The sequence below is a fragment of the Diadema setosum genome, chromosome 2, assembly GCF_964275005.1.
Source record: "Diadema setosum chromosome 2, eeDiaSeto1, whole genome shotgun sequence".
NCBI lineage: Eukaryota > Metazoa > Echinodermata > Echinoidea > Diadematoida > Diadematidae > Diadema > Diadema setosum.
In genome coordinates, this window is record NC_092686.1 from 42,920,655 (window position 1) to 42,946,189 (window position 25,535).

The window sequence follows — 25,535 nt, forward strand, 5'->3', positions numbered from 1 at the left end:
TCAAAGATATAAAACACCTATTTCTTGACCCTGGCCTAATCTAAGCATCAGTCATCGCCACAGCACCACAGGAGGGGGGGGGGGGGGGCACCGTGAGAGGAGGAGATTGTTTTGGTTTTGGCATGGGCTATGTAGCTCCATGGTGCGTGTGTGTGTGTGTGTGTGTGTCTGTACGTGTGTGTGTGTGAGTGTAGACATTCAGCGTATGCAGACAGAGCATGCCTGTACTGCAGTGACTGGAACTATTGTCATTCCACTGTCTCTCCCCGTCTCCCTCCCACATCTCTCCCCCCTCTCTCTCCCTCTCTCTCTCTCTCTCTCTCTCTCCCTCTCTCTCTCTTTCTCAGCAGGCTGATTGTAACCAGGGAGGTAGTCTCACCTCCCCGTTGTAACTCACTGCCAATTATAGCACATTGTCAGCACCGGCAAACTGGCAATGCTCTCCTTCTTATTCATGTATTTTCGTTATTTACGGGTCAATTTTTTTCGTTCGAAATGTAAAATGGATGACCATAGAATTTCTCAATAGAATATAAAATTGAAAACTTTAGAAAGGATAGAGAAAATTGAGTTCACTTTGAATGGTCTGCCACAGGCAGATATCCTTATCATGCTCTTACGTAATACGACAGCTGCTGGAGTCATCAAACCCTGGCTTGGCTTGGCCTCCAGGTTTGTCACGCCTGAGCAGAAAGTTTATTTGCAATGGACAAGTACTTCGACTCCCAACTCCCAAACGACAAATATACGCACCCCACTTTGGTGAAGCCTATACCCCTTTCAGGTAATCGCGGTTCAATTATCCGCATCCAAATAATGCGGATGAAGTAGTCAAAATCGCGTTCATATATCCCATGAAGTGCGCACTACTTTTACGAGCACCCGTTCATATAATGGTGCGAGTTATTTGTGCGAGTTATTTGTCATGGTTACTGCGCACGCCTCTATAATGACGTAATGTTTCCGGTGAATATCCTCACGTGTATGCACACCTCTCGCGCGCTCAAGCTCAGCAATCAGCGGTTGTGCGGGAAATCGAGTGACCTTTGACCGAACTGTGGAATGTTAGTGCGGATAAGTCGTAAAACGCGTTCATGTATTCTCGATCTGATCCTCATGCTGCAATTATGCGCATAATAGCAGCATAAAAATAATGCGCACTTTTCTAGTCCTCTCCCGTTCATGTAATCGAAATTTTACGACTTGTCCTCCTATTATCCGCATCCACGATTACCTGAAAGGGGTATAAGTCTGGCTTCCAGACCCTCTGCCCATACTATTTCGCTATCCATGATATTAACGCCCTCAACGTCGAAAACTAGTATAGTTTAAGTTGATTTTCTCCTTTGCCTTCGGCAAAGGCGGCGACTTCGTCGCCGCGGAGTCCAGTTGGCAAAGGGTCTGGAAACCAGACTAGGTGAAGCCCAGCTGGGGACTCGCCTCAAACGAGGGATTGACGGCATGTCATATGAACGATGATATATCCATATTAGATATATGTGTGAAGTTTCAAGGGATTTGGTGGTAAAATAAGGGAGATACGAGGAGGTGAACTTTCGAGATTTCTTGTCCTTCCCTCCGCACAGCGCTTCGATGACCGTTACGAATTCAAAAGCTTTGGCCTCTTATCAGTGAGTTAAAGGATAAGATAAAGATAAACCCCAAAAGCAATGTGGATTGAGTGAAAGCAGCAACATTAGTAGAACACATCAGTGAAAGTTTGAAGAAAATCGGACAATCGATGCAAAAGTTATGAATTTTTAAAGTTTTGGTGTTGGAACCGCTGGATGAGGAGACTTCTAGAGGTTATGACGTATAAGTGGACAACAATACCAAGAAAATATAAAGAAAATTCTACAAAAATCCATTTTTCATGAAAATTACAAATTCCATCAACTTGATATTGACATATGTTAAGGGTAGCAATTATTCCCCCTGCTTTCTGAAAGAGGTTGGTCCATTGCTCTTTCATGATTCTAGAAAAGTGAATTTTTGTTGAATTTCCTTTATATTTTCTTTGTATTGTTGTCCACTCATACGTCATATCCTCTAGTAGTCTCCTCATCCAGTGGTTCCAACACCAAAACTTTAAAAATTCATAACTTTTGCATCGATTGTCCGATTTTCCTCAAACTTTCACTGATGTGTTCTACTAATGTTGCTGCTTTCATTCAATCCACATTGCTCTTGGGGTTTATCTTCCCTTTAATAGCACCGTAGCACCGGGGCTGTTTGAGTGCTCATCAAAATAGAGATTGTGGGATTTGTTGTATGTGACTTCTGTCAAATACATCAATTCTTCCTTGTGACCAAAAAACACCAAGTGCAGCTAGTTGCACAACATCAAACCACCTAGCCAAACTTACATTGAACAGTGAAAACAAAAATCTCGACACATTTCTAACTTTATGATTTGTCATACAAATGTAGCGCAGTTGTAACATGAATGGAAAGCTTCTTAGGTTTTGTCATAGTATTTTGCAGTGAAAATGGATCTGTTCTGCCAGGAATCTCTACAAAATGTCCTCATTACATATTTCATCTTAAAAACAGCACCTATATGAATTGTAAAGTACGGTTTTTATTACAAACCTCCTTCAGGTATTGGTGGTACAGAGCTTGAAGGTGGCGTAGTACAGTCAACGGTATTTCCAGAAGTAACAGCGGACATTTCATAAGAATCAAACATGCAACTGTATCTATTACCATTTGTCAAAGCAGGCAGCTGCTGTATTGTGATAGTCAACTGTAAAAATGGAAGAAGAAAAGATGAAAAGTTTCAATCTGTGACATCCAAATATAAGCATGACATTTGTTAAGGCTTAATAAAACATAACTCTATCACTTTACATGTAACATTTCAGAACTGGTTACATTTTCTTAATTGTTCATCAAGGCTTTGCTTTATGATAATATGTGCAGAAGAGACAAAATTCCCAGATCGTCTATCACCAATACAGCTAAACCTACTTTCTCTTTGCAAGATTAGACCACATGAAATGAGTCCAAACAGCGATTAGTAAAGTGGGATTAGACTAAGTGGCAATCCACCCCTATATTCTATTACATATATTGCATAATTGTAATTCACTTTCAGATCTGCCTTACACGACACTTGTGCTAATTAAGGGATGGTACAGTTTTGGTTGAGATGAGACTTCAGGTTTTCAACAATTTTTTATGATGATGTTTTTTCGAGATAATGAGTACCCTCTTCATATAAATATGAAAGAGAATATAATTCTAAGAGGAATTCAAAGTTTATTTGACAAAATTTGGATTTGAAATGGCCGAGATATCCAAAACAAAGCAATCCTAATAAAAGGTGGGAGCTGCCTTTCATTACGATTGCTTTGTTTTAGTTTGTTTTTGGATATCTCAGCCATTTCAAAACTGATTTTTATAAAATAAACTTTGAATTTCTCAGGCCACTATCATTGCAAGGCCACACTTACGATACCGATTCATGGTCTGATGCATTTTTCACCTTATAAACATTCCCTTTTATCTGGCATCGTTTATCATCGTTGATAATAGTTTTGTAAGTTATGTTTGCACTGTATATTTTTTTGTCATTAATGTTGAAAAATATTATTGATGTTATTTTGTAATGAAAATGCTTAAGAATATTATTGATGATGTTATTTTGAATCGAAATGACGAAAAATACAAAAATAAAACCAAACAAACAAACAAACAAATTCTCTTAGAATTGAAGGCCTACAATGTATGTTCTTAAACATTTCATGAAGTAGTTTCAAAGTATCTTCCAAAAAACTTAAAGCTGAATCTTCACCCCAACCAATACTATCGCAATTCCTTTACATCAGTTCTTATAATTATACTCACAGATAAAGACCTGGGCCCTGTTGCTAGAAACTCAAATTGCGTTTAAACGCAACTTCACATCCAACGCAAGTATCGCCCGCAAATTGTGTTTGATTCCTGCGTTCCGTTGCTAGAAGAGACTTGCGTTTGATTGCAATTTGCGTTTGATTCCTGTTAATCATTCTGATAAAAATCATTGTGGACGAGGATGATAGTCTGAAATTAGCCGAAATAAATCCCTGCAAACAGCAAGTGCATCGTGTATGCATCGCAACAAGGGAAAAGTATGGTAAAATATGCAAATATGTGTCCAATACCTTGAATAATGAAGTTTTACAGAATGCTTCTTTAGGATTAGAATGGCTAGGATACCTCAATGTGCGCAAAATTTTAATGAACTCACGTTCATGCCGACTTCAGTCCCAGAAAAGCACATTCTGTGAAATGACGTTGAAATCAATAAGTGGGACTATGGGATCATCTTAAGTTGTGAGGAGTTCGTTGGCAAGGAGTTTTTGCGATCGCGTTGTTATCGCAGCTCGTAGTTTACACTTTGAATAATTCCTAACATAAGTGAATTATTCTTTATTACATAAATTTGATCGTAAAATACTATGCTACAATGGGGAAAATATCGCTAATTACGATAGAAAGTGCATGCTTTCAATTTCGCGGGGTTATCATCGCAAGGTTGCCTACATGCGGCATTATAGTCTAGTACCTTGCTGTAGCTAGCTGTAGCACTACCAGTATACATGCGAGTACAACGTACATAGCCACGAATACGTACGTTTGCGCAAATGCTATCTTCGTTAGACGACGATCAAGGGGAGGGCGGGGGGTGCATTCGTTTCCGCTCAGCTCTGTAGTAGTGTAGGGTTAGGGCTAGCTTATCAACCGGCTACATTTATCAAAATGTAACAAAATGTCGGCATACTGGTGGTGACAATGCATTTTTTGCTACAATGTAAGCAGTTTTACTGACCATTATGAATCCAATTCAACTAACGCAACTTTGCAGTTGATCTGAACCAAACGCAAAGTTGCGTTTGATTGCGAAGGACTTGCGTTTAAACGCAACTTTGCGATTAAACGCAAGTCCTTGCAGCAACAGACTTGCGTTTAGACGCAAAGTTGCGTGAGATTTGAAGGACTTGCGTTTGATTTTTGGAGTTGCGTTTAAACGCAAAGTTTCTAGCAACGGGGCCCTGGTCATATAGTGTATAGACAAAAAATTGCACTTACTGGCTGTTCACTCAGGCCATGCCTAATGCTGGAAGGCTGGATGTCAGAGATGCTCACACACTGTACAGCATTGTAGGATAACCACCGAGTAGATTCATCACCTCGATCACAGTCCATGTATCTAGTACATCTAATAGACATATCGCATTGCATTGTTTGTGGCTTGAAATAAAATTTCATTTCACGTATGGTTTTAAAGGTGCATGGTCCCGGTGTTTTGGTCAAATGCGTACGCGGGCGCACGGCGCAAGTTTCCTATTGAGACCTACGCTATCGACTCCTCTTTAGCACTTACGCTTTGGCCCACTTCCCCGAGTCCGAAGAAGTCCGATCCACTGTAGTCAGTGGTCCGATCACAGTTCGGCTCATGATTCGGTTGAGGGGGATGACAGCTTCAGCAAACTTCTTTTGTGATGTCATAATAACAAGCACATATGCACGCACCCTGGCATTACTACAAACTGCGCGATGCGCAGAGAAGACAACGAAGGCAACGTTACTTAGCAACACCTACGCACTTTACTCTTGATGACAGCTCAACTTCGGTAATCTTTGTATCAAGCTAACGGTGATCAGCAGTATCAACAACAGCGCCCTCTACACTACCGGGACTATGCCCCTTTAAGTGTCAAATCTGAGCCTGCATGAGCAAAGGTAGAGTTCACTATTCAGCACACGTTCCAAGCTCAAAACTTTAGAGAGAGTTTATAGAGAGAGACTTGAATATCAAAATAGTTGGCTGAAAACCAGAGGGGTGATATCACAATCTTGGGGGATAGTTAGTTATTGGTGTCAAGCTGTAGAGCTTGATTTCCCCTTCAGTATGTTATTAATTTGAAATTATTTTCATTTTTTATAAAATGGTGCGGTATTTTCCCCAATAACATATGAAACGATGCTTAAAGGGACTGCACAGTACTGGTTGAGGTGGTGATTCATGTTTTGAACAGTCCTAAGTGAGATAATGAAAAGCCTCTTATGAAATATGAAAGAGCATGTAATTTTAAGAAGAATTCAACATTTATCTGATGAAAATTGGTTTTCAAATGGCTGAGATATCCCAAAAAGTGCTAATAATAAAAGGTGACATGCCACAACTTTATTAGGATCTCTTTGTTTCACCTTGTTTTTGGATATCTCAGCCATTTCAAAACCGACTTTCATCGAATAAACTTTTGATACCCCTTAGAACTGCATGCTCTTTGACATATCATAGAGTGGTTTCTGAATATCTCGCAAAACATTAAAAGCTAAATCCTCACCTCGACCAGAACTGTACACACCCTTTAACCCTGATCCCACCGGGTTTTTTGAGGGACTTGAAACCACCTTTTTGCCCCCCCCCCCCCTTTAGATCTCGGTCGTGGATCACGCGATCCACATGAAAATTTGCACTAAGGTAGAGGCCAATGTAATCTACAAGTTTATTTTATTTCAAGTTTATTTCACATTTCATATTTCCACTTTCTCAATGATGGGATTACAAAATGATTGACAATAAAACAAAAGTACAAAACATATACAACCATATCTTATGTTTGAGGAAAAAAAAAGACAAACAAACATTACACACAAATATAAATGGTCGTTTTCATCTGAGGCTATTACAAATAAATGTCAGAAATATGATGGGGCCTACATAAAAGCAATGATGCTTGTAAAAACTGTAGGTTCCCGAATTTATAGGCGTGAAATTATACGGAGAACGGACATGTTTATCTCGACCAACTTAAATTGTACCAGTGCAAAATCAGTATCAAAAACGAACTATCGAACCACATGAATACTTTCGCCGTGTTTACACACACATGCACACACAAAAGTGCTATAACGGTATCGTCAAATAACTATACAAGACTGTATAGTTAGATTTTCAAAATTTTAATTTAAGTATTTTATGTCAATTTATGTTAATCTATGCAAAAATATTTTTTTTTTTGGCCTATAAATCAAAAAATAAAGCTCCATGACTTCTACTATTTGGTGAACATATTTTTTTCAATATCCTCAACAATAATATCGAAGCAAAAATTTCGCTTCATAATCATTTCTATGTATTTTATTGTTTTTTAATTTCTTATGTATTTCTTTGTTTTCTCTTTTTCTTTTTGTTTTTTTTTTCATCAAAATTTGTCATGGAAACTTTTAAAAGCATAATCAGGCTAAAATAAATCATTATCAGCCATTGAAATTAAAAATATTTATTTTTATATGAATTAATTGCAAAAACACAATTTACATTGGACCTGTACACAAAGTCATGTTTTTGAGCAATTTTTGGGTCGACAAATTTTTTTCTAAGGGGCATGGCTTCAAAACGTTATGCCCGGGAGCAACAAATTTGGTCTCAAAAGTTGCGCGATACTTGAAGTCAATGAAATGTCACGGCGAGAGCATCAAGCATTGCGGAACAATCACGCGAAACGTCGAGGGGGGGGGGGCCAAAATGTCCCCCCCCCCCCGATGGGAATAGGGTTAATGCAAATCCCCATACAAATACCCATTTTTTCTTAAATACACTTTTTATATCATGAAAATTTATTGGTTCATTGTTATTTACACTCAAATCTTAAAATGCCTTAGAGCCCTTCTGTTTCTCAGCTGACGAAAAGTCTACAATTCAATTCAATTCAATTCAAACTTTATTTTCACTTTCTTTCTTCAACAGAATGTATAAGAAACAATATCATGAACTTTACATGCGACTCGTTGTAAATATATATAACCAGACAGGATTAACAACATATTCTTGTCTACATGATCAGTAAAATAAAGATACATACACTCTATATAATATACACACTGAGGAGAAAAAAAGTGGAGGTACCCACTCAAAAGACTAAGCTTGTAACATGTGGATACCTCTGAGGGAAAGGGGGAAAATGGGGTGAAAACTTACAACTACAAAGAGTGCGGGAAACTGGGGAAGCGGGGAATAGAGGAAAAAAGAAAGCAAAAGTGTGAGAAAAAAAAAAGAAACAACAAACAGGGAAAAGAGGAAGAGAGAGAGAAGAGAGAGAGAAACCAAAAATTTGTTGATGCATACACCAGGGGCGAAAGCCCACAGAGACAATTAGCCAGGTGTTTTCGAAAGTGACAAATTTTATTGTCGAGCAGCTTTCCAGCGGAAGAGATTCAACTGTGAGGACGAATGAACGAGAGCACGTATAGAATACTACCAGGTAGTAAAAATAAGTGATACCTCAAGAAAACGCAGCCTTTCAGTCAAAGAAGAGAAGATGATATCGTGCTCACAAAATATATTACAAAATTAAAAGCATTCAGTTACATTATAAGACTTCAAAAGAAGCATTTTCAATCTCGTTTTAAAAGAATTCAATGAAGGTGCACTTATTATATCCATAGGAAGGGAGTTCCAGAATCTTGGACCTACATAAATAAAAGTCTGTTGAGCTAACAAGGTTCTTAACAGAGGTAAATGAAATTCATTTGATTGTCTAGTTGGGTATCTATGGTATGTCCGGTTGCGCATAAACATGGAGTTAAATACAAACGGGAGGCAATTATTATTATAAGTATACATAAACTGCCCTAATTGTAATAAAAACAAATCCTTAATTTTCAGAATCTTGTTATCAAAAAACAAAGGATCTGTATGAGAGTATGGGACAGTATTACAAATAATGCGAAGAGCCTTCTTTTGTAACAGTAGAATCCTATCCAATAATAATTGATGCGTGTTTCCCCATACCAAAATTCCATAATTTAAATAAGGCAATATCAAAGATGAATACAATGTTAACAGCGAATGCTGAGGAATAGACAGTTTTAATCTATTAATAACACCTATGTTACGTGAAATTTTCTCGCAAACATTATCAATATGAAATTTCCAAGAAAGTTTGTTATCAACTGTAACACCGAGAAACTTTATATGGGGAACACTTTCTAAGACAGCGTCACCAAAACAAATGTCCATATCTAAATTATCTAAAGTGTTACTAAAAAGCATATATTTTGTTTTTTGGATATTCAAAGACAACTTATTTGCTTTTATCCACTCACATAAATTTTCTAATTCGGAATTAACTGTCTGCACAAGAATATTTGGGTCTTCATGTGAGTAAAAAACATTTGAATCATCGGCAAAAAGTATGAACGATAACACATCTGACGAAGCACAAAAATCATTAATGTAAACAATAAACAATAGTGGGCCCAATAAACTACCTTGTGGCACGCCACACTTCAGTTCTCTCATATCAGAATTATGATTGTTCAAAAATACATATTGTTTGCGATCAGTTAGATAACTCCTGAACCACTCCAAGGCCTTCCCACGTATACCATAATGAGACAACTTGTATAGTAAGATATCATGGTTTATAGTGTCGAAGGCCTTGGAGAAGTCCAGGAAGATACCAATCAAATGTGACCGATTGTCTAAAGCATGTGCTACTTTGTCAACAAAATTAAGCAAAGCATGACAGGTGCTGTGCTTTTCTCGGAATCCAAACTGCGAATTTGTAAAAACATCACACATCTTTAAAAAATTCATCGTTCTTTTATATATAATTTTCTCAAGAATCTTGGACAAACAAGATAGTAAAGAAATAGGCCTGTAATTGCTTATACCCAAACTATCTCCATTCTTATATATGGGAATAACTTTAGCTATTTTCATTTGCTCCGGAAACACACCCGTTAACATTGACAAATTAAAAATATGTGCCAAAGGATCCGCAACAGAAGATATAACACTTTTCAAAATCATATTGCTTATGTCATCATAACCGGAGCTTTTTTTGTTTTTCAAACCAGATACAATATCAGTAATCTCGTACCTCGTGGTAGGGGTAAAAAATATTGAATTCGTATTATATCGCTTTAAAAAATGAGAGAAATGTTTATTAGTATCGGGAATTTCTTGAGCAAGGTTTTCTCCGATTGTTGTGAAATATGTGTTAAAAACATTTGCTATATCAACAGGATTATCAATAATTTCATCATTAAATCTTATTTTCGAAATACTTAACTTTTCATTTGAAATATTCATTGCTTGTTTCAATACATTCCATGTACTTTTCATATCACACCTATATCTCTCTAATTGTTTAGAATAATATTTTTTCTTTTCAATACGTATTATCTTAGTGAGAGTATTCTTATACAAAGTATATTTAATTCGTGCTTGTTCAGTTTTTTTCATTTTAAATACATAAAACAGTTTATTTTTCCTATTTATGGAACGTAAAATAGACTTGGAAATCCATGGAAGCTTTGGAGTTGTTTTATAATTCCCCCTTTTATCCTTTCTTTTAGGAATGTGAATATCCACATGATTATCAAAAATTTCCAAAAAATTATTCAAAGCCAAATTAATGTCGTCAGTATCAAACACGCAATCCCAATTAACATTATCCAGGGAAGCGCAAAAAGAAGACAAATTTTCTTGGGTTACTTTACGCCTCAATTTAGATTCAAACAGCAGCTATACACAAGCATATAACGTTTATATTTGTTGTTGTTGTTCATTTTCCATCTGTGAAGATGTCTGGATAGCCCATATTCAGCTACACTAAGCTGGTCTTCCATGGGGTCCAGTTGGATGTGGGGTGGGACCACTTCACCGGGTTAGACACCCTGGCTCTTTGCGATGAATGAATGAAGTGGGATCTTTTACGTGCACGATACATTCTATTTAAATTATATATTAATAAAGTTAATAATATTCCACATAGAATTTGAAGCACAAAACTGGAGAAGCACTCTGCGAGCGCAGACCACTGCCAAGCAGCTTCTTTCCACCAGTGATCTTGTTCTTCCATAGGGATCAGTGATTTCCACCCATACGAATGCATGCTAAAAATACAAGCCTTAACCCTAACTAGGCCGGGGGGGGGGGGCCTCCGAGCCCCCCCCCCCCCCCTCGACGTTTCGCGTGATGTATCGCTATCGCAAGAAGCTATCGCCGCGTCGTTTCATGTCTTTTTTCTTTCGAGTCTCCCGCATCTTTTGACACCAAATTTGCGATGCCCGGGCGCACTGTTCCGAAGTTGTGCATAAATATGCACGTGCATGTCAGACCAAAAATTGCTCAAAAACGTGAATTTGTGTACAATTTCTATACAAACTGTGTTTACAGACAAATTTCATAAAAGCATTATTATTTTGGGGTTTTATTGATTAAAATCAATTAATAACATATTTTCTTGTTCGGAACAATGTCGCGGACAAATTTCATCGAAAAAACAATGAAAAACATAAAGTCCAAAAACAGGGAAATACATAAGAAATTTAAAAAACAATAAAATACTTAGGAAATTTTTTCTGATTGCGCAATTTTTTTCTCTTACATTTGCTAAGGACAGTAAAAAGAATATTTATACAAAAAATGTGCCTGTTTTGAGCTTTATTTAGTGATTTATACCAAATTGTCTGATTTCATGCATCATTATGCATAAATTAGCATAATTTAGTGTAAATGATATTTTTTGAAAAAATTAACTTCATGGCACTTTAGATTACATCATAGGCAATGTGTGTGCCAATTTTCGTCGCGATCGCGCGGTCGACGGCCGAGATCTGGAGGGGGGCCTGGGAGACACCCCCCCCCCCCCCGGCTCTATCATCTCCCTAAATAGCCCGGCCTAGTTAGGGTTAAGGCCGTGTCACACCATTCCGGGCAAGCTACGCGGGCTTGTGGCGAGGAGGTAGTTTCCAGCACGTAGAAGATTTTCAGCGGGCGAACAAGAATGTTTGCAATTTTCATTCATGCCTTGTCATACCGTACAGGGGAAGTTTTGCGGCTTGACTTGCGGGAAAACAAATTTACTCCTCGGAGCTCTCCGCAGTTGGTCCGCACCTGACAGTATCTAGCGCGTAGTTGCCCGGAGGTGCTCACGCAAGTCCGATTTAACCGCAGCCAAGTTTTGAGCATGATCAAAACTATTTCCGGGTGAGTCGCGGGAATGCCCGTAGAGGTCCACGCAGAACGCCAGTAGGAGGCCCTTAGCGGCAGCACTTCCCAGGCAACTCTCACGCAGGCACTTCGCAGTCCCGTATGCAGCCAAGGTAATGAAATTCTGTGGAATTTCAGCCATTCCATTAGAGGAATTCCTTCACCGAGTTGTCAGCCCCCACGCGACTGGTACAAAGGTCACACAGTATACTCGGAAGTATAATTTAAGTAGAACGCGTCCAGCAAGTAAGACACATGCGCTGACTCGCTCAAATCCTTTTCCGCCCTCAGGAATGTCCGGTATAATGCAAGAAAATCCCTACGCGTAACAAGCCCGAGTAGCTTGCCCGGAAAGGTGTGACAGGGCCTCAACACGGTTGCGGGTAAAAATATATGCGTGCGCACCTCCGGGCGACTACGGTTGAGATACATGCTAGGTACTGTCATGTGTGGATCATCTACGGGGACCTCCGGGTAGTCAAAAATGCTCTTTGCAAGTCGCACGCAAGGCTTGCCGGGAAAGGTGTGACACGGCCTTTATTGTTAAATATAATATTTTGTTTTATAAAATATTCCGGATGAATACCAAACTTTAATAATCTGTTGTTTGTGTCATTCTTAATCTTTCCTAGAAGTTTCATCCAAATCCATTCCCAACTTATTGAGTTATTTTGTACATGGACAAACCAACGGTAACTACATGACTGTAGAGAAGCACTCCGAGAGCGCACTACCTCTGCCAAGCAGCTACTTTCCACCACTGACCTTGTTCTTCCATACAGATCAGTAATTTCCACCCAGGTCATGTATCAATGCGTAGTGAGTCGCCAAATTTCCCAATGCAGAACCTTTTGTTACGTCATCAAACTCCAGCTGCGCAGCACGCCTCACCCGAGCAGAAACTCGAGCACGCACTATAGGAATTAGTGCGGGCATGAAAACCTGAAACATGTGCAGCTTGAACTCACGGACCAAGTTCCTTGACCCTACAGTACATACCTTCATAAAATTCCCGGATCACTACCAGAATTTAATCATCTGTTCCTTGTGTCATTCTCAACCTTTCCTGTAAGTTTCATCAAAATCCTTTCACAACTTCATTGAGTTATTTTGCACATGGACAAACATACTAACCAACCAACAAACCAATGCCGAAGGAAAGCATAACCTCCTCCCTTGATGTAAAAAAAAAATAAAATAAAAAAAAATGCTCCTTTAGGTAAAAATAGCTAATTGTTCCTTGCATCCTGGTTGTATTAAAGTCAATAAATATTCCCCATTAACCATTTCTTCCCAATAATACCAAAATTGGTATTAAAGGTAGCTGAGAAAGCTCATTAACACAACCAGAAACACACATTTTCTAAAGGAGAGGATCTTTCATAAAATACTGTACGATGTCTGGGTTATTTGTTTGTGGCCATCATACCTGGCTTCTAGAGTGCACCATCCACAGTAAGGATCTCCACCATTTCCATCACTGCCTCCAATGCACTCATCACAGGTCTGGTAATTACTGCAGTTTACCAAGGACATCTTCAATACCTGCATATTCACATCAGACTCGGTAATAAGATCAAACCTTAGGATAATAATTCCAATAGCTCACTTTAATAGCACATGAATAATCATAACACTCATCAAAGGTCTAGCAAAAAGTGAAGTTTGTAGAGGGAAGGTTTACTCCCTGGATGTTACACAAGATCAAATTTTGTTTCCGATTGACTACATGTGTCTGAAACATGCAGTTTTCTATCAATTATGTACAGTTTGCTCATACAACTGAAGTCTGATTACTTTGTAATCTTTTATTGTGCGTGTGTGTTGTACAATTTTCAGAAAAGCAAATTTCAAATGGTGTTTAAATGGATAACGGTAAAATTAACAAGTGAGAAGACACTATTCGTAATATCAGAATAACCATTAGTTGACTAATGTTTTAAAAACACATCACGCTTACTTTTACTCTAACCTGCTGCATCATGTTTGGATAATGTATATATGCCAGGAAAATCTGTGATTATATGCAAAAGTTGTGTGGGATATTGTCAAATATGAGATTGCAATTCTGTGTTCATATCATAAACTTACCAGCAGCAGGATCTACATCCTGATAGAAATACTGTAGTTTGAGAATTGTTATGCATTATTGGCATGATTTCAAAGCAGTGATGGGACTTTCAGTGCTTTGTTTTTTTAAATCTAGGACAGGAACACTGCATGATTCATTTCATTTAGTGACTTCCTTCCTGTTTAAGAAGTGACCTGGTGTAGTTTGCATGAATAACTCATTTGGAAATACACAATTCAACATTGCACTGTAAGTATTATGCTTTGAATGCTTTAAAATATTACCTTTAAATTACAGGTATAGAAAACAACATTCTACAAATTCCCTGTAGATATAAGGCAAGATCAGTCTGTACTTTTATTGTACAACCACAGGACACTTTGACTAGAAATGAAAATGACAGATGCAATGCTACAGAGAGCTAGAAAAAGCATTATCTAAAAGAATGGATGTCGATGTAAACTAACTCAAGTAGTACTGAAATAGAAGGCATATAGTTGCTATTAAAACAAATGTATAATGAAGTTTCATTTCAGCATTTCTATGGCTTGATTTTGACCACGTATCAAAGCCCTACTTCGGAAAAAAGCATATAAAATAGAAAATTAAATGAAAAACATTGAAATTTAATTCATTTTATGAGTAATGGGAGTATAGAGAATTCAGCCATTGGCTGCGCATTAGCCATTGACTGAATTTGCGTAATATGAGAGGCTGTTCCGCGCGCAATCGCCCTCTTTAAAAGCTAATTACTGTGAAAAATATTTCGAGATAAAATAGTTCTTGTATAAGCCACATTTAAAGCTGTTCAGAGTAAGGGAGGGAGCGGAGGGTGCTGAATTCTCTATCCTCCCATTACTCATAAAATATAAATTAAATTTCAATGTTTTTCATTTAATTTTCTATTTTATCTCGTAATGTACGGTAGAGAATTCAGCCATTGGCTGCACATTAGCCATTGGCTGAATTTGCGTAATATGAGACTTCAAAGATTTTCACAGTAGTCATTGCTCACAGAGGATATATGTCAGAGATATGTTTTGGGGCAACTTTACCTACTATGTTTACAGAACTCTATCTTGTCCCCTCCTAGAGGTCTGTTGTCCCAGAACTGCTTGTCCAAAAGACGTTACCCGGGATGTGGGTTTCAGGTAAAAATTCTTGAACGTGGATTCACTTTTCCACCCAGCATGTTTGAGAATGTCTGCTAATGGAAAATGATTCCTCTTGGCAGACGACGTTGCCGCTGATCTTGTTCAGTGTGCTTTGGAGAGATCGGTGTTGATACCTGATGCTTTCAACACAGTTTTAATCCATCGAGCGATGGTTTGCTTTGATGCCCTCCCATGAGGTTGCTTGTAGGTGACAAATAGTGCATTCTCCTCCTTCCTCAATGTGCTTGTTCTGTTAATGTATTCTTTAACATAGTGTACAACGCAGAGTTTCTTATCCTCGGGAAAGGCTTTCAGTGTTACTTTCACTCCAACATTCCCAGGTTGACTCTGCTTCATCAAATCAGCCACTGCTATCTCCACACAATCTTTGGACACCTTCACATTGTCAAGGGTTAGGTATGAAAGTGTTTGCACTCTTTGGGCGGAAGTCAACGCGAGTAAAAAAACATACTTTGTGTGTCAGTTGACACAACGAAATCTTGTGAGCTGGAGTTACTTGTCTGAGGTAGCTCAGCACCTTCCCTACATCCCATATGAAGCTGTATCACGGAGTGGTCGGGTGGTCTGAGATTGAAGATGCCCTTGAAGTACCGGTAAATCCAAGGATGTGTAGAAATGTTGTATTTCTCGTCCCGTAGAAGAACAACTGCAGATGCAAGTGCACTCCTTGATGTATTCAAGGTGCTGTAGCTTGCTCCATTTTTGCACAGGGAATTAAAGAACGCAAACAAATTTCCCACCTTTGTATGGGTCCAACATAAATGACGCTCGTGACAAAACCTTTGCCACTTCCTAATATACACCATATACTGCTCCTTGGTAGATTTCCTCCAAGACGCTGCCATTATATCAGCAGTGTCTTCCGTCAGCCCTTGAGCTACGAAATGTTTGCTCCAACCCTGCAACATAAGAGGGAGAGATGTGTAAGTGGATGGGGTCTACCTGTAATAGGTTGAGTTAGCAATTGGTGTTTTCGCAATACCCAGGGCTCCTCCAGTAGCATGTTACGTAGTACGGTATACCAGGGCTGTGTTGGCCAATTGGGCACTATCAAAATTCCCCTAGCACCATCTTGTCTTATTTTGTGGAGACACTTTGCAACTAGGCTAAAGGGGGGGGGGGGGGGAAACGCATAAAAATCTAGGGGTCCCCAATCAATGGTGAATGCGTCTACTGCCCATGCCCCTGGATCTGGACTCCAGGAGACGTATGTTGGGAGCTGGGCATTCAGTCTGGTAGCAAAAAGGTCTTCATTTGGTAACCCATATCTCTGCACTATCTCAGTGAATATCGTCTTGTCTATCATCCATTCTATATCATCACTGAATTTCCTTGACATCATATATGCTTCTGTGTTCTTAGAGCCTGCTAAGTGAGATGATGTTATCCAAATTTGTCGTCTACTACACCAATCCCAAATTTGCAATGCCATTTCATTACATGCTTCAGACTTGACGCCGCCCATGTTATTCAAGTATGTCACCGCTGTGGTGTTGTCTAATCTCAACAGTATATGTGCATTTCTGACATTTGAACAGAAGCTTTTGAGGCCCAGACCGGCTGCTAACATTTCCAGATAGTTTATTTCATTACCTGCTGCTCTTGCGAATTCTTGAGCATTCCATCTACCCCCTGTCTTAGATTACAGGTCTGTGGCACCCCAACCTTGTCCACTAGCATCTGTTCTTTTTTCTTTGGATACTTTCCCTGGGTACAGGGGTTTTAGACACGAGTTATGTGCATGGGATGACCACCAAACTAGTTCTGCCTTGGCTCTATTCGATAGGCTCATATGTCTATCGAAATGTCCTTTCTGTTTTCTCAGGGCTCTGATTTTTTTCCCTTTCCAGCTGCCTGTAATGCAAGGGGCCGTACCGAGATGCTGGTAAGGCAGCCACAATCTTCCCAATGACTTTAGCTACCTCACGGATACTAGGTTTGTTATTAGCAAGTAAGGATCTGCATGTATCTTGGATGTCATTACTTTTACTGGCTGGAAGGGCGATTCTCATTTCAGATGTATCTAAATGGAAACCCAGAAATTCAATCTCAAGAGATGGTTCAAGTACTGATTTCTATTGAGTGAATAAATGAACCCTAGACTAGTCAAAAGGTCAGTGGTGGCTTGCACAGCTGAGTGAGTGTCTGCTTTATTGTTCCCAATTATCAGTGTGTCGTCCAAGTACGACAAAACTGTGTGTCCCTGTTGTCTTAGTAAAGCAAGCACTGGTTTCAGTATTTTGGTGAACAGTCTTGGGGCGGATGATAAGCCATTTGGCAAAGCTTTGAACTAGCTGCCATAATTGGTTTCTCCATACGAAGCGGAGATATTTACGAGAGTCTAAGTGAATGGGAATTGTGTAGTATGCATCACGGAGGTCTACTGAAGCCATATAACACCCTTTTGAGAGGAGTAGAATACCAGATTGAATATTATTCATTTTAAAGTGTTGGTACTGAACACTTTTGTTGAGTTTGGACAGGTCAAGAATTAATCGAACTCCTCCATTCTTTTTTGGTCTCGTGAAAACCTCTGAAATAAGTTCCCCTTCTTCATGGACACATTTTACAATGACCTGTTTCTCTTCCAGAACAAGAATTTAACGTGTTGGTACTGAACACTTTTGTTGAGTTTGGACAGGTCAAGAATTAATCGAACTCCTCCATTCTTTTTTGGTCTCGTGAAAACCTCTGAAATAAGTTCCCCTTCTTCATGGACACATTTTACAATGACCTGTTTCTCTTCCAGAACAAGAATCTCATGGTCAATCTTGGCTGTTTCTTCAGCATTCCGCTTGTAAGAACGCAGAGGTTTATCTCGAGAATGGGGAAATTTTTCTGGGTCAAATTCTATTGTATAGCCTTGAACTGCTTGTATGATGTGTGGGTCTCTCGTGATATTTTCCCAAGCAGGGAAAAATGGCTTCAGACGACCTCCCACGACAGCTGGTGCTGTAACTAGATCGTTATCTATGTTGTGTTCATAGTCACCTACCTGTTCTATTTCCTCCCCTGGCTTTGGCTCTGCCTGTGGTAGGCTGGCTGCTTGTTGCAACCCTCCCTTGCTGCTGACGACGGTGTGTAAGTGTGAGGAGGATCTCGAGGTCTACCCCTCCAAGCCTTCCCTAAAAAAGGCTGTGCAGATGAACCATCCATGGGGTTGGAATGTGATGTTCGGCGGTCATAGCCCCTCCCCCAACAATTGCCCAAGGACGGGCAAACCCAGTCGACGTGTTTTGACGGCGAGATGTCACATCCGGTTTCTTGTACGGCTGGAACCGTGATCACTCTCGTGTGAAGCGTGATTTCATCATGCCTGACATTGTTTTCCTTTGTTCTTTAGGTCCATGATCTCTTTCACTTGACGCCCAAGGTCATCTCCGAACAAGTACTTTGTCACTTTGTGAGAGGGCTTGCACAGGTGGTGGAAATTTGAGTTCATGTCAGGCTTTATGCTGTCCTTTCTCATGCAGTTGAGGGAGAAATTTGCATCTCAGAGAAAGGCCATAGCATCCTGCTGAGCTTCAGACAAAGTTGCTGGAAGGGTACGAGCAAACGCGTTTATCCCTTTCAAGAGGGATGACTTGGATCATTTGTAGTTTCAGATCCCTGTGTCTCGTCCCCGTGGAGATGTTCTCCCAGATTGTGCTGTTAACTTTAGGGGTTTCCAGACATGTGCAGTTTGATGGGCAGGGGTAGCGAGTTGCTGCTTCGTCGAGAGATTTCTGGTCAAGTTTCTGTCCCATCATATACACAATGGTGTCTGCGACATCCTCATGGAGTGGTTCCCCTATCCCGGACGGAGCCACGAATTTCTGAGCCAATCGTGGTATCTTGAATTCTGGCCGTTTGTCTTTATCTGCCTCCTGTAGGCCTACGTCCGAAAACAAGCTGACCGCGTCATCCCGGTTTGCCGATAGGAAATCGGCCACGCTGCGATTATCCGCCAATTCTATGACGGGTGGTGAGCTGCTTCCCCTTTGCGTGTCGCACTCGCCATATTCACTAAAACAATCCCGCGGCATGTTGGCATGTTGTTCTCCATGATGAGGTGTGCTCAAGGTCTCGATCATTTTCTCGAACATTGACTCGAGTTTCCCAATGCGGGACATAACCTCCGTGCTATTCTCTGCTGTAGTCACGGTCGGGTTTGGAGTGGTAGCAGCTGGTGCGGGCGGGTTCGGCTGTGCCTTCCCCGAAGCCGCGGGGCGGAATGCCTTAGGCCTCCCGCCGCTAGACAGAGTTTTGCCTGCAGCTTTTCTTCTTCGCTGCCGGAGCTGGGCTGGCCTTAGGCTCACACAGCTCGGTGTACATTACGAGATAAAATATTTACTAAACTTCAGATCATCAGTGCAGGATGGTCAAAACTAGCTTTATGTAGAAACTTGTAAATTTGTGATGTTCTACAAAATATCTCAAGTAATGAATGCCTTCTTGCTTTATCTAGCTCTACCTTCTTCTTCTTCTTCTTCTTCTCTCTCTCTCTCTCTCTCTTTGCCTCTGTTCTCTTTCCCAACCATGTTGTCATTTTTATTTATTCATTTATTTCCTTTTTTTCTTTCTATCCTTCTTTTTTTTTTACCTGTGAACCTTCCTCAGAGCCAGTTGCCAGAATGATTTGCTCCTTGTCTTCATCCAGAAACACATCTCGTAGAACAGATCCTTGTCCAAGGGGAATATTTTCGTACTGGTAGGCGGATGAACTATTAAAAATATGAACCTATGCAAAAACAAGAGCAAAACGATACCACAAATAAGAAAGATTTTAGACATTGGATTTGTCAGCATTCAGTATGTCCAATCATCGTGCCTGATTAGTTTTACAGACCTGAAGCATTTTTTCTTTTTTTGGGTGGGGGGGGGGGGGGAGTGACGGACTGCATGATAATAATGTTTATTCTGTAATCTAAATGAAATATATGCCTGTATGTTAATACAACATATTACATGTTGTCTTTCAAATTGTTCTTTAAATGTGTATATAGTATAGACAGTTTGTTAAAGGGTATATGCACTGAATTTTGAAATGACTACCGGTATACTAAATAGAGTAAATGAAACATAAAAACAAACAAAAATCATTCAATCAAAGATATTGGAATTCTACAGATTCCATGACTTTCATAAAACAGGGATATTGGTCACATGAAAATGATACTGTAAAACGAGGAATGTTTGCATGCATCTTAATTTCGCCAATTTTTCGCGAGCCAAGATTCACGAAATTAAAATGCAGGCAAAAGTTCTTGTCTACCCTATACGCATTGAATGTTAAAGGCAACTCGCAAAAATTGCATGCCGCGAAAAAGGCTGTCGGCTCCAACTCTCAAAATTTTCATTACAGCTAATACACGGTGATGAGGGAGTTGTACTGATAAATCATACACCAAAAATATGATTTTTAAGACATCATCACCTTGTCTGATCTACACATTGTGATCAGGGTATATGTTCTCATGACAAATGTTGAACTTAAACATAAATTCCATATCTTCCTCCATACAGTGTATGTGTGAGTCACTCTATTCCAAAAATCAATATGAACATGATGTGGCATCATGATCTTAACATGTATACACAGTTTATACCTTCAGCAAGTCACCCCCTCTACTTCCAATGAAAGCCACAGTATAGTTTCTCTCTGTAGTAGTGATAATGGACTTGGCCTCTACATCAGAGAAGGTGAGTACTGGTGAAGCAGTCACAGGGTTCACTCCATTGGCATACACGTAGTAAGCATCGCCATTTTCATCAGGTCTAGCATGGCACTCTCTACTTTCCGGATTTGGTGAGGTTGGGAACTAGCATGGTAAACAAAACAAAAACAATATATAAGTAGTACAATGGTTCATACCTTCAGCAAGTCACCCTCACTACTTCCAATAAAAGCCACAGTATAGTTTCTCTCTGTAGTAGTGATGATGGACTTGGCCTCTACATCAGAGAAGGTGAGTACTGGTGAAGCAGTCACAGGGTTTGTCCCACTGGCATAGACATAGTACGTCCCATCCTGATCAGTAGCTTGGCACTGTCTGCTTTCTGGAGTCTGATCGTTTGAGACCTAGTGTGGTACACACAGGAAACAAAAGTGTATGTGTAAGTGGCAAATGTTTGTGTCTGTCTTAGGGTTTGCACTTAGTCTGGAGTGACGCTGAAGAACCTCATGAGTAGCCGTGTTTTGAAAGAGTTGACAGTTTATTGCAGTGTTGTTCTGTTACGCTCGGTAACAATAACTGTTCAATCTGTAAACAATGACAAAGAAAAACGATCAAATTACTTCTTTGCCACAACAATTGTCACAAATTATGAATCTGTGTTAATCTCATGTGTCAATAAATCATACCTCCTTCATCACATACATAGAAATGAATCATCATATAATTGGATTCATGTTGAAATTGATCACTGGCACTGCCTTATTGATAATAAAACATCTGATATATAAAGCCTGCTATATTGATGCACAGTTCTACACTATATCATCGTAAAATCCATGGTTATACTATCTTTATTTCGCATCAACAAACTGCCTTTATAATTGCATGCAAGTTTGAACAATAAACAAATGTATCCTACTAATGCATTATTGTCTGCTTTGTCTTCATTTGTCCCTGTGTGTAATTCTACTACCACTAGAATAATGCAACTATTCAGACATTAGCTCTGGTATCACCGTCATAAACTCGTACTACACCATACACTACAGGGCCGGCGGAGTGTTTTCAAAAGTGGGGGGGGGGGGGGCACTTCCAGGTTTCATGAGCTAACAAGCAACAACAACAATAAAGAGGGAGGTCCTCAGCTCATCTCTCCCCTTTCATTTCCGGATTTTTTTCAGCTGACAAGCAAAAAAAAAAAAAAGTCTTCAGTGGAAAAACATAACCTCATAACCTTGCCGCTCACACTTAAACATCTCTATCTATCTCTATTTTGTGCCAATTGTACTTCTGGGTTAAAAAAAAAAAAAGTGTGGGGGCCCAAAGTGATGACAACTTATGCATTCCTTTGTATGGTGCACGAAAAAGAGTGGGGGCCCGAGCCCCAACAGCCCCCACGGTTCCGCCGGCCATGCACTACGTACCATAATCATGGCTACATACAATGTACTAGCTTGAATCTTCACCTACATGTACATTGTACATATTTTGACCTCACTTTCATGAACCATTTCTTGACCAAAGGCACCTCAAATACCTCACCGTTTATGCCTTAAATTCCTCTCAATCAATCATACTGTCAGAGAACATTACTCTGAATTGCCATTCATTCATGCACCTTTGTATTGTTCATAAACAAAAAATAATCCAAATATTTCCCTTCGTCCACACTTATCGCACGTTCGTACACGATACGCGTTACACATATACTGTACATAATGCAGTTACGTGTACCGATCATGTTCAGACAAAGAGGTTCTATATGTGTAATAGAGCGCGCGCTCGCATACAGAAGCGGGGCCAAGTGAACGACCCGCCGCCATTTTCAAAGAGGTCGACTACCAGAAGACTGAACCCGGAAGTGCCTATAGTAATACACGTAAAGTAGAGTTTCGAAGATGGGGTTGGGTTGGAAAAATCATTCTAATTTTAACAGTCAGTCCGCAGCACCCGATAATTCGCTCGTATTTATTCAACTCGTATGCAAGCCCGCTCTAGGCTTGCATACGTAATGAGCTGCGTAAGGGGATTTTGTCCTTGGGCTTTCGGCAACAAAAATACACCTTATGTTCACAAATTTGGTATCAATTTCAAGGAAAATATGTAAACTATCATCACATGTTACTCAAATTATTGTAAATGAAAAGTATCATAGCGTGATTTGAGCTTGAAAAATGATGAAAAAAGTAATTCGTGCAGTACACGTTCAAGACGTCAAAAAAATATCAAATTCACCTTGCGTCTCAATGAAAATGCTTTATTTGGTAGTCCATCTCCTAATCTTTGTATCCATGTAAATATCTTGACAATTTGTTGCTTAATCCGGTCAGGAACCAGTAAAATATACATCGATGTCAGTGCTAATCAGCTTGAAACCGTGCAATCTCAAGAGTAAGCTCTCTCATTGGACAGCGCTTGCATTTAGCGCTTGCATTACGTCATTACGCTGCTACATAACGGTTTCACGCCACTTGCGGTTTCTTGGCACGCGTGTAGTTCAAGCGCTGAATGCAAGCACTGTCCAATGAGAGAGCTCTTTCGCGCCACTGTACACTTTGTGTGAAGCATACTTCCGGCTTAGGAGTGAATTTTACAGACATTTCAAAACGGAAAAACTAGTATAAATCATGTTTGCGTCTCCTTGACTCCAATATATGATGAGCATCTAAGTTTCCTCTCTACGAAAAAGCCAAAATCAGAAACAACAGTTTCTTAATCCGGTCAGGAACCAAAAAAGAACTTTAGACAACAAAATCTTCCGTGAAAAGCAGGTAAAATTTACGCAAATTCAACTGATTATATAGTCATGATAAGATCCGATGTTATACGCAAATTAGTATCAAAATAAAGATCAAAGTCTGGAGAACAATTTACCGTGACTTGTAGCCATGACGAATGTATGTACAAGTCGTTACACTGTGAAAACCATAGCCCTATCAAAGTCTCGCAAAATCTCGCACGACGAGACACCTTTCGAACGCAAAGATCGTCAACGAGAGTGCTGAATAAATCTTGCCGGATCGGCTCATTAGCATACGTGCTGCGGACTGACTGTTAAGGAAAATCAATATTTGTCCATATGCCTCCGGATTTTGTAAGAGAGATATATTCTCAACACAGTATACGTGTTTTGATGAAAAAAGGACTTGCTCTAATGTGTCAAATATGTGCCTTAACATGAAGCCAAAATTGCCAAACAGGCATTCATGCATTCATACTACATAATTATAAAGATTGCAGAAAGGTACAGTGTATGCTCTTTGGAATGGGAGTACTGATTTCACATAGTATATGTCACTTAGAAACATCAGACACACATACAACACACACTCCCACACACATACAACACACATTTCCACACACACCCACACACATACGCACACATTATGTACACACCAAACCACTTTTTTTTCAAATTCCTACACACACACACACACACACACACACACAAAACACACCGTGTGTTGTGTGTGTGTGCGTGTATGTGTGTTGGAATTTGAAAAAAAATGTGGTTTGGTGTGTACGTGTGTGTGCGTATGTGTGTGTTTGTTGTGTGTGTGTGTTTGTTGTGGGTGTGTGTGTGTGTGTGGGAGTGTGTGCTGTATGCGTGTGGGAGTGTGTGTTGTATGTGTGTCTGATGTTTCTAAGTGACGTATATCATGTGAAATCAGTACTCCCATACCAAAGAATATACACTGTACCTTTCTGCAGTCTTTATATGTAGTATGAATGCATGAATGCCTGTTTGGCAATTTTGGCTTCATGTTAAGGCACATATTTGACACATTAGAGCAAGTATTTTTTTCATCAAAACACGTATACTGTGTTGAGAATATATCTCACTTATAAAATCCGGAGGCATATGGACAAATATTGATTTTCCTTAAAATTAGAATGATTTTTCCAACCCAACCCCATCTTCGAAGCTGTACTTTACGTGTATTACTATAGGCACTTCCGGGTTCGGGCTTCTGGTAGTCGACCTCTTTCGTGCGCGCGCGCCACTGTTCAATTGGCCCCGTTTTCATTTGTACGCACTGAATGGTGAGCGCTTACTCTATTACATATAGAACCTCTTTGTGTTCAGCTCATAAAATGTATATTGCATCAAACTTTGCACTCAAATACACATAATAATTCATTGTATTTCACAATTCTGTCAGCTTTAAACCATACAATAATCATCATATTTCGGAAATACCGAAAAAAATATTACATACAACATTGGCTTCTCCAGATTTTGTCAAGTTTTACAACCAAATCCCGAAACGTCCATTCTCTCTCAGAGAAAATATGGTGCCCGAATTTCACATCGCCCTCACTTGGGGAAATCAAGAAAGTGTGCATCCAAACTCTCGCTTCTGACATCATCAGCACATTAAGAAGCTCGAAGCAACAGTATGCATTGGTACAGTACTTAGATATAGCTTCTGGAATCACTTGTTAAAATGTGTGATAAGAATACCTTATACAGTTGTACCAAAAAATCAATTTTTGGGTATCTTGTGACTCTAGACGTTATACAGTGTATGAATATGTTGTTCACAAATTATCATCCTAGATTAGCTCCAAAATTTACATACAATTGTATTTTATCATTCCAAAACTAGAAACTAATCCTCAGTTTCTTGGATATC

General features: G+C 39.5%; 1 protein-coding gene and 2 pseudogenes across 1 annotated transcript in view; all 3 read right to left on the reverse strand.

Annotated features, from left to right (window-relative positions):
* The window catches only part of LOC140245294 (plexin-A4-like), a 115,922-nt gene that overhangs the window by 79,529 nt on the left and 10,858 nt on the right, over positions 1-25,535 (reverse strand). Inside the window, exons 3-8 of the mRNA XM_072324881.1 lie at positions 21,096-21,302; positions 19,824-19,961; positions 16,835-16,948; positions 13,425-13,540; positions 5,074-5,203; positions 2,707-2,746 (exon numbers count right to left, since the gene is read on the reverse strand). Of these exons, the coding sequence (XP_072180982.1) occupies positions 2,707-2,746; positions 5,074-5,203; positions 13,425-13,540; positions 16,835-16,948; positions 19,824-19,961; positions 21,096-21,302 (745 nt within the window). The remainder of the gene's footprint in view (positions 1-2,706; positions 2,747-5,073; positions 5,204-13,424; positions 13,541-16,834; positions 16,949-19,823; positions 19,962-21,095; positions 21,303-25,535) is intronic.
* LOC140246001 (uncharacterized) lies at positions 15,131-16,149 on the reverse strand (annotated as a pseudogene).
* On the reverse strand, positions 18,242-19,543 carry LOC140246002 (uncharacterized; annotated as a pseudogene).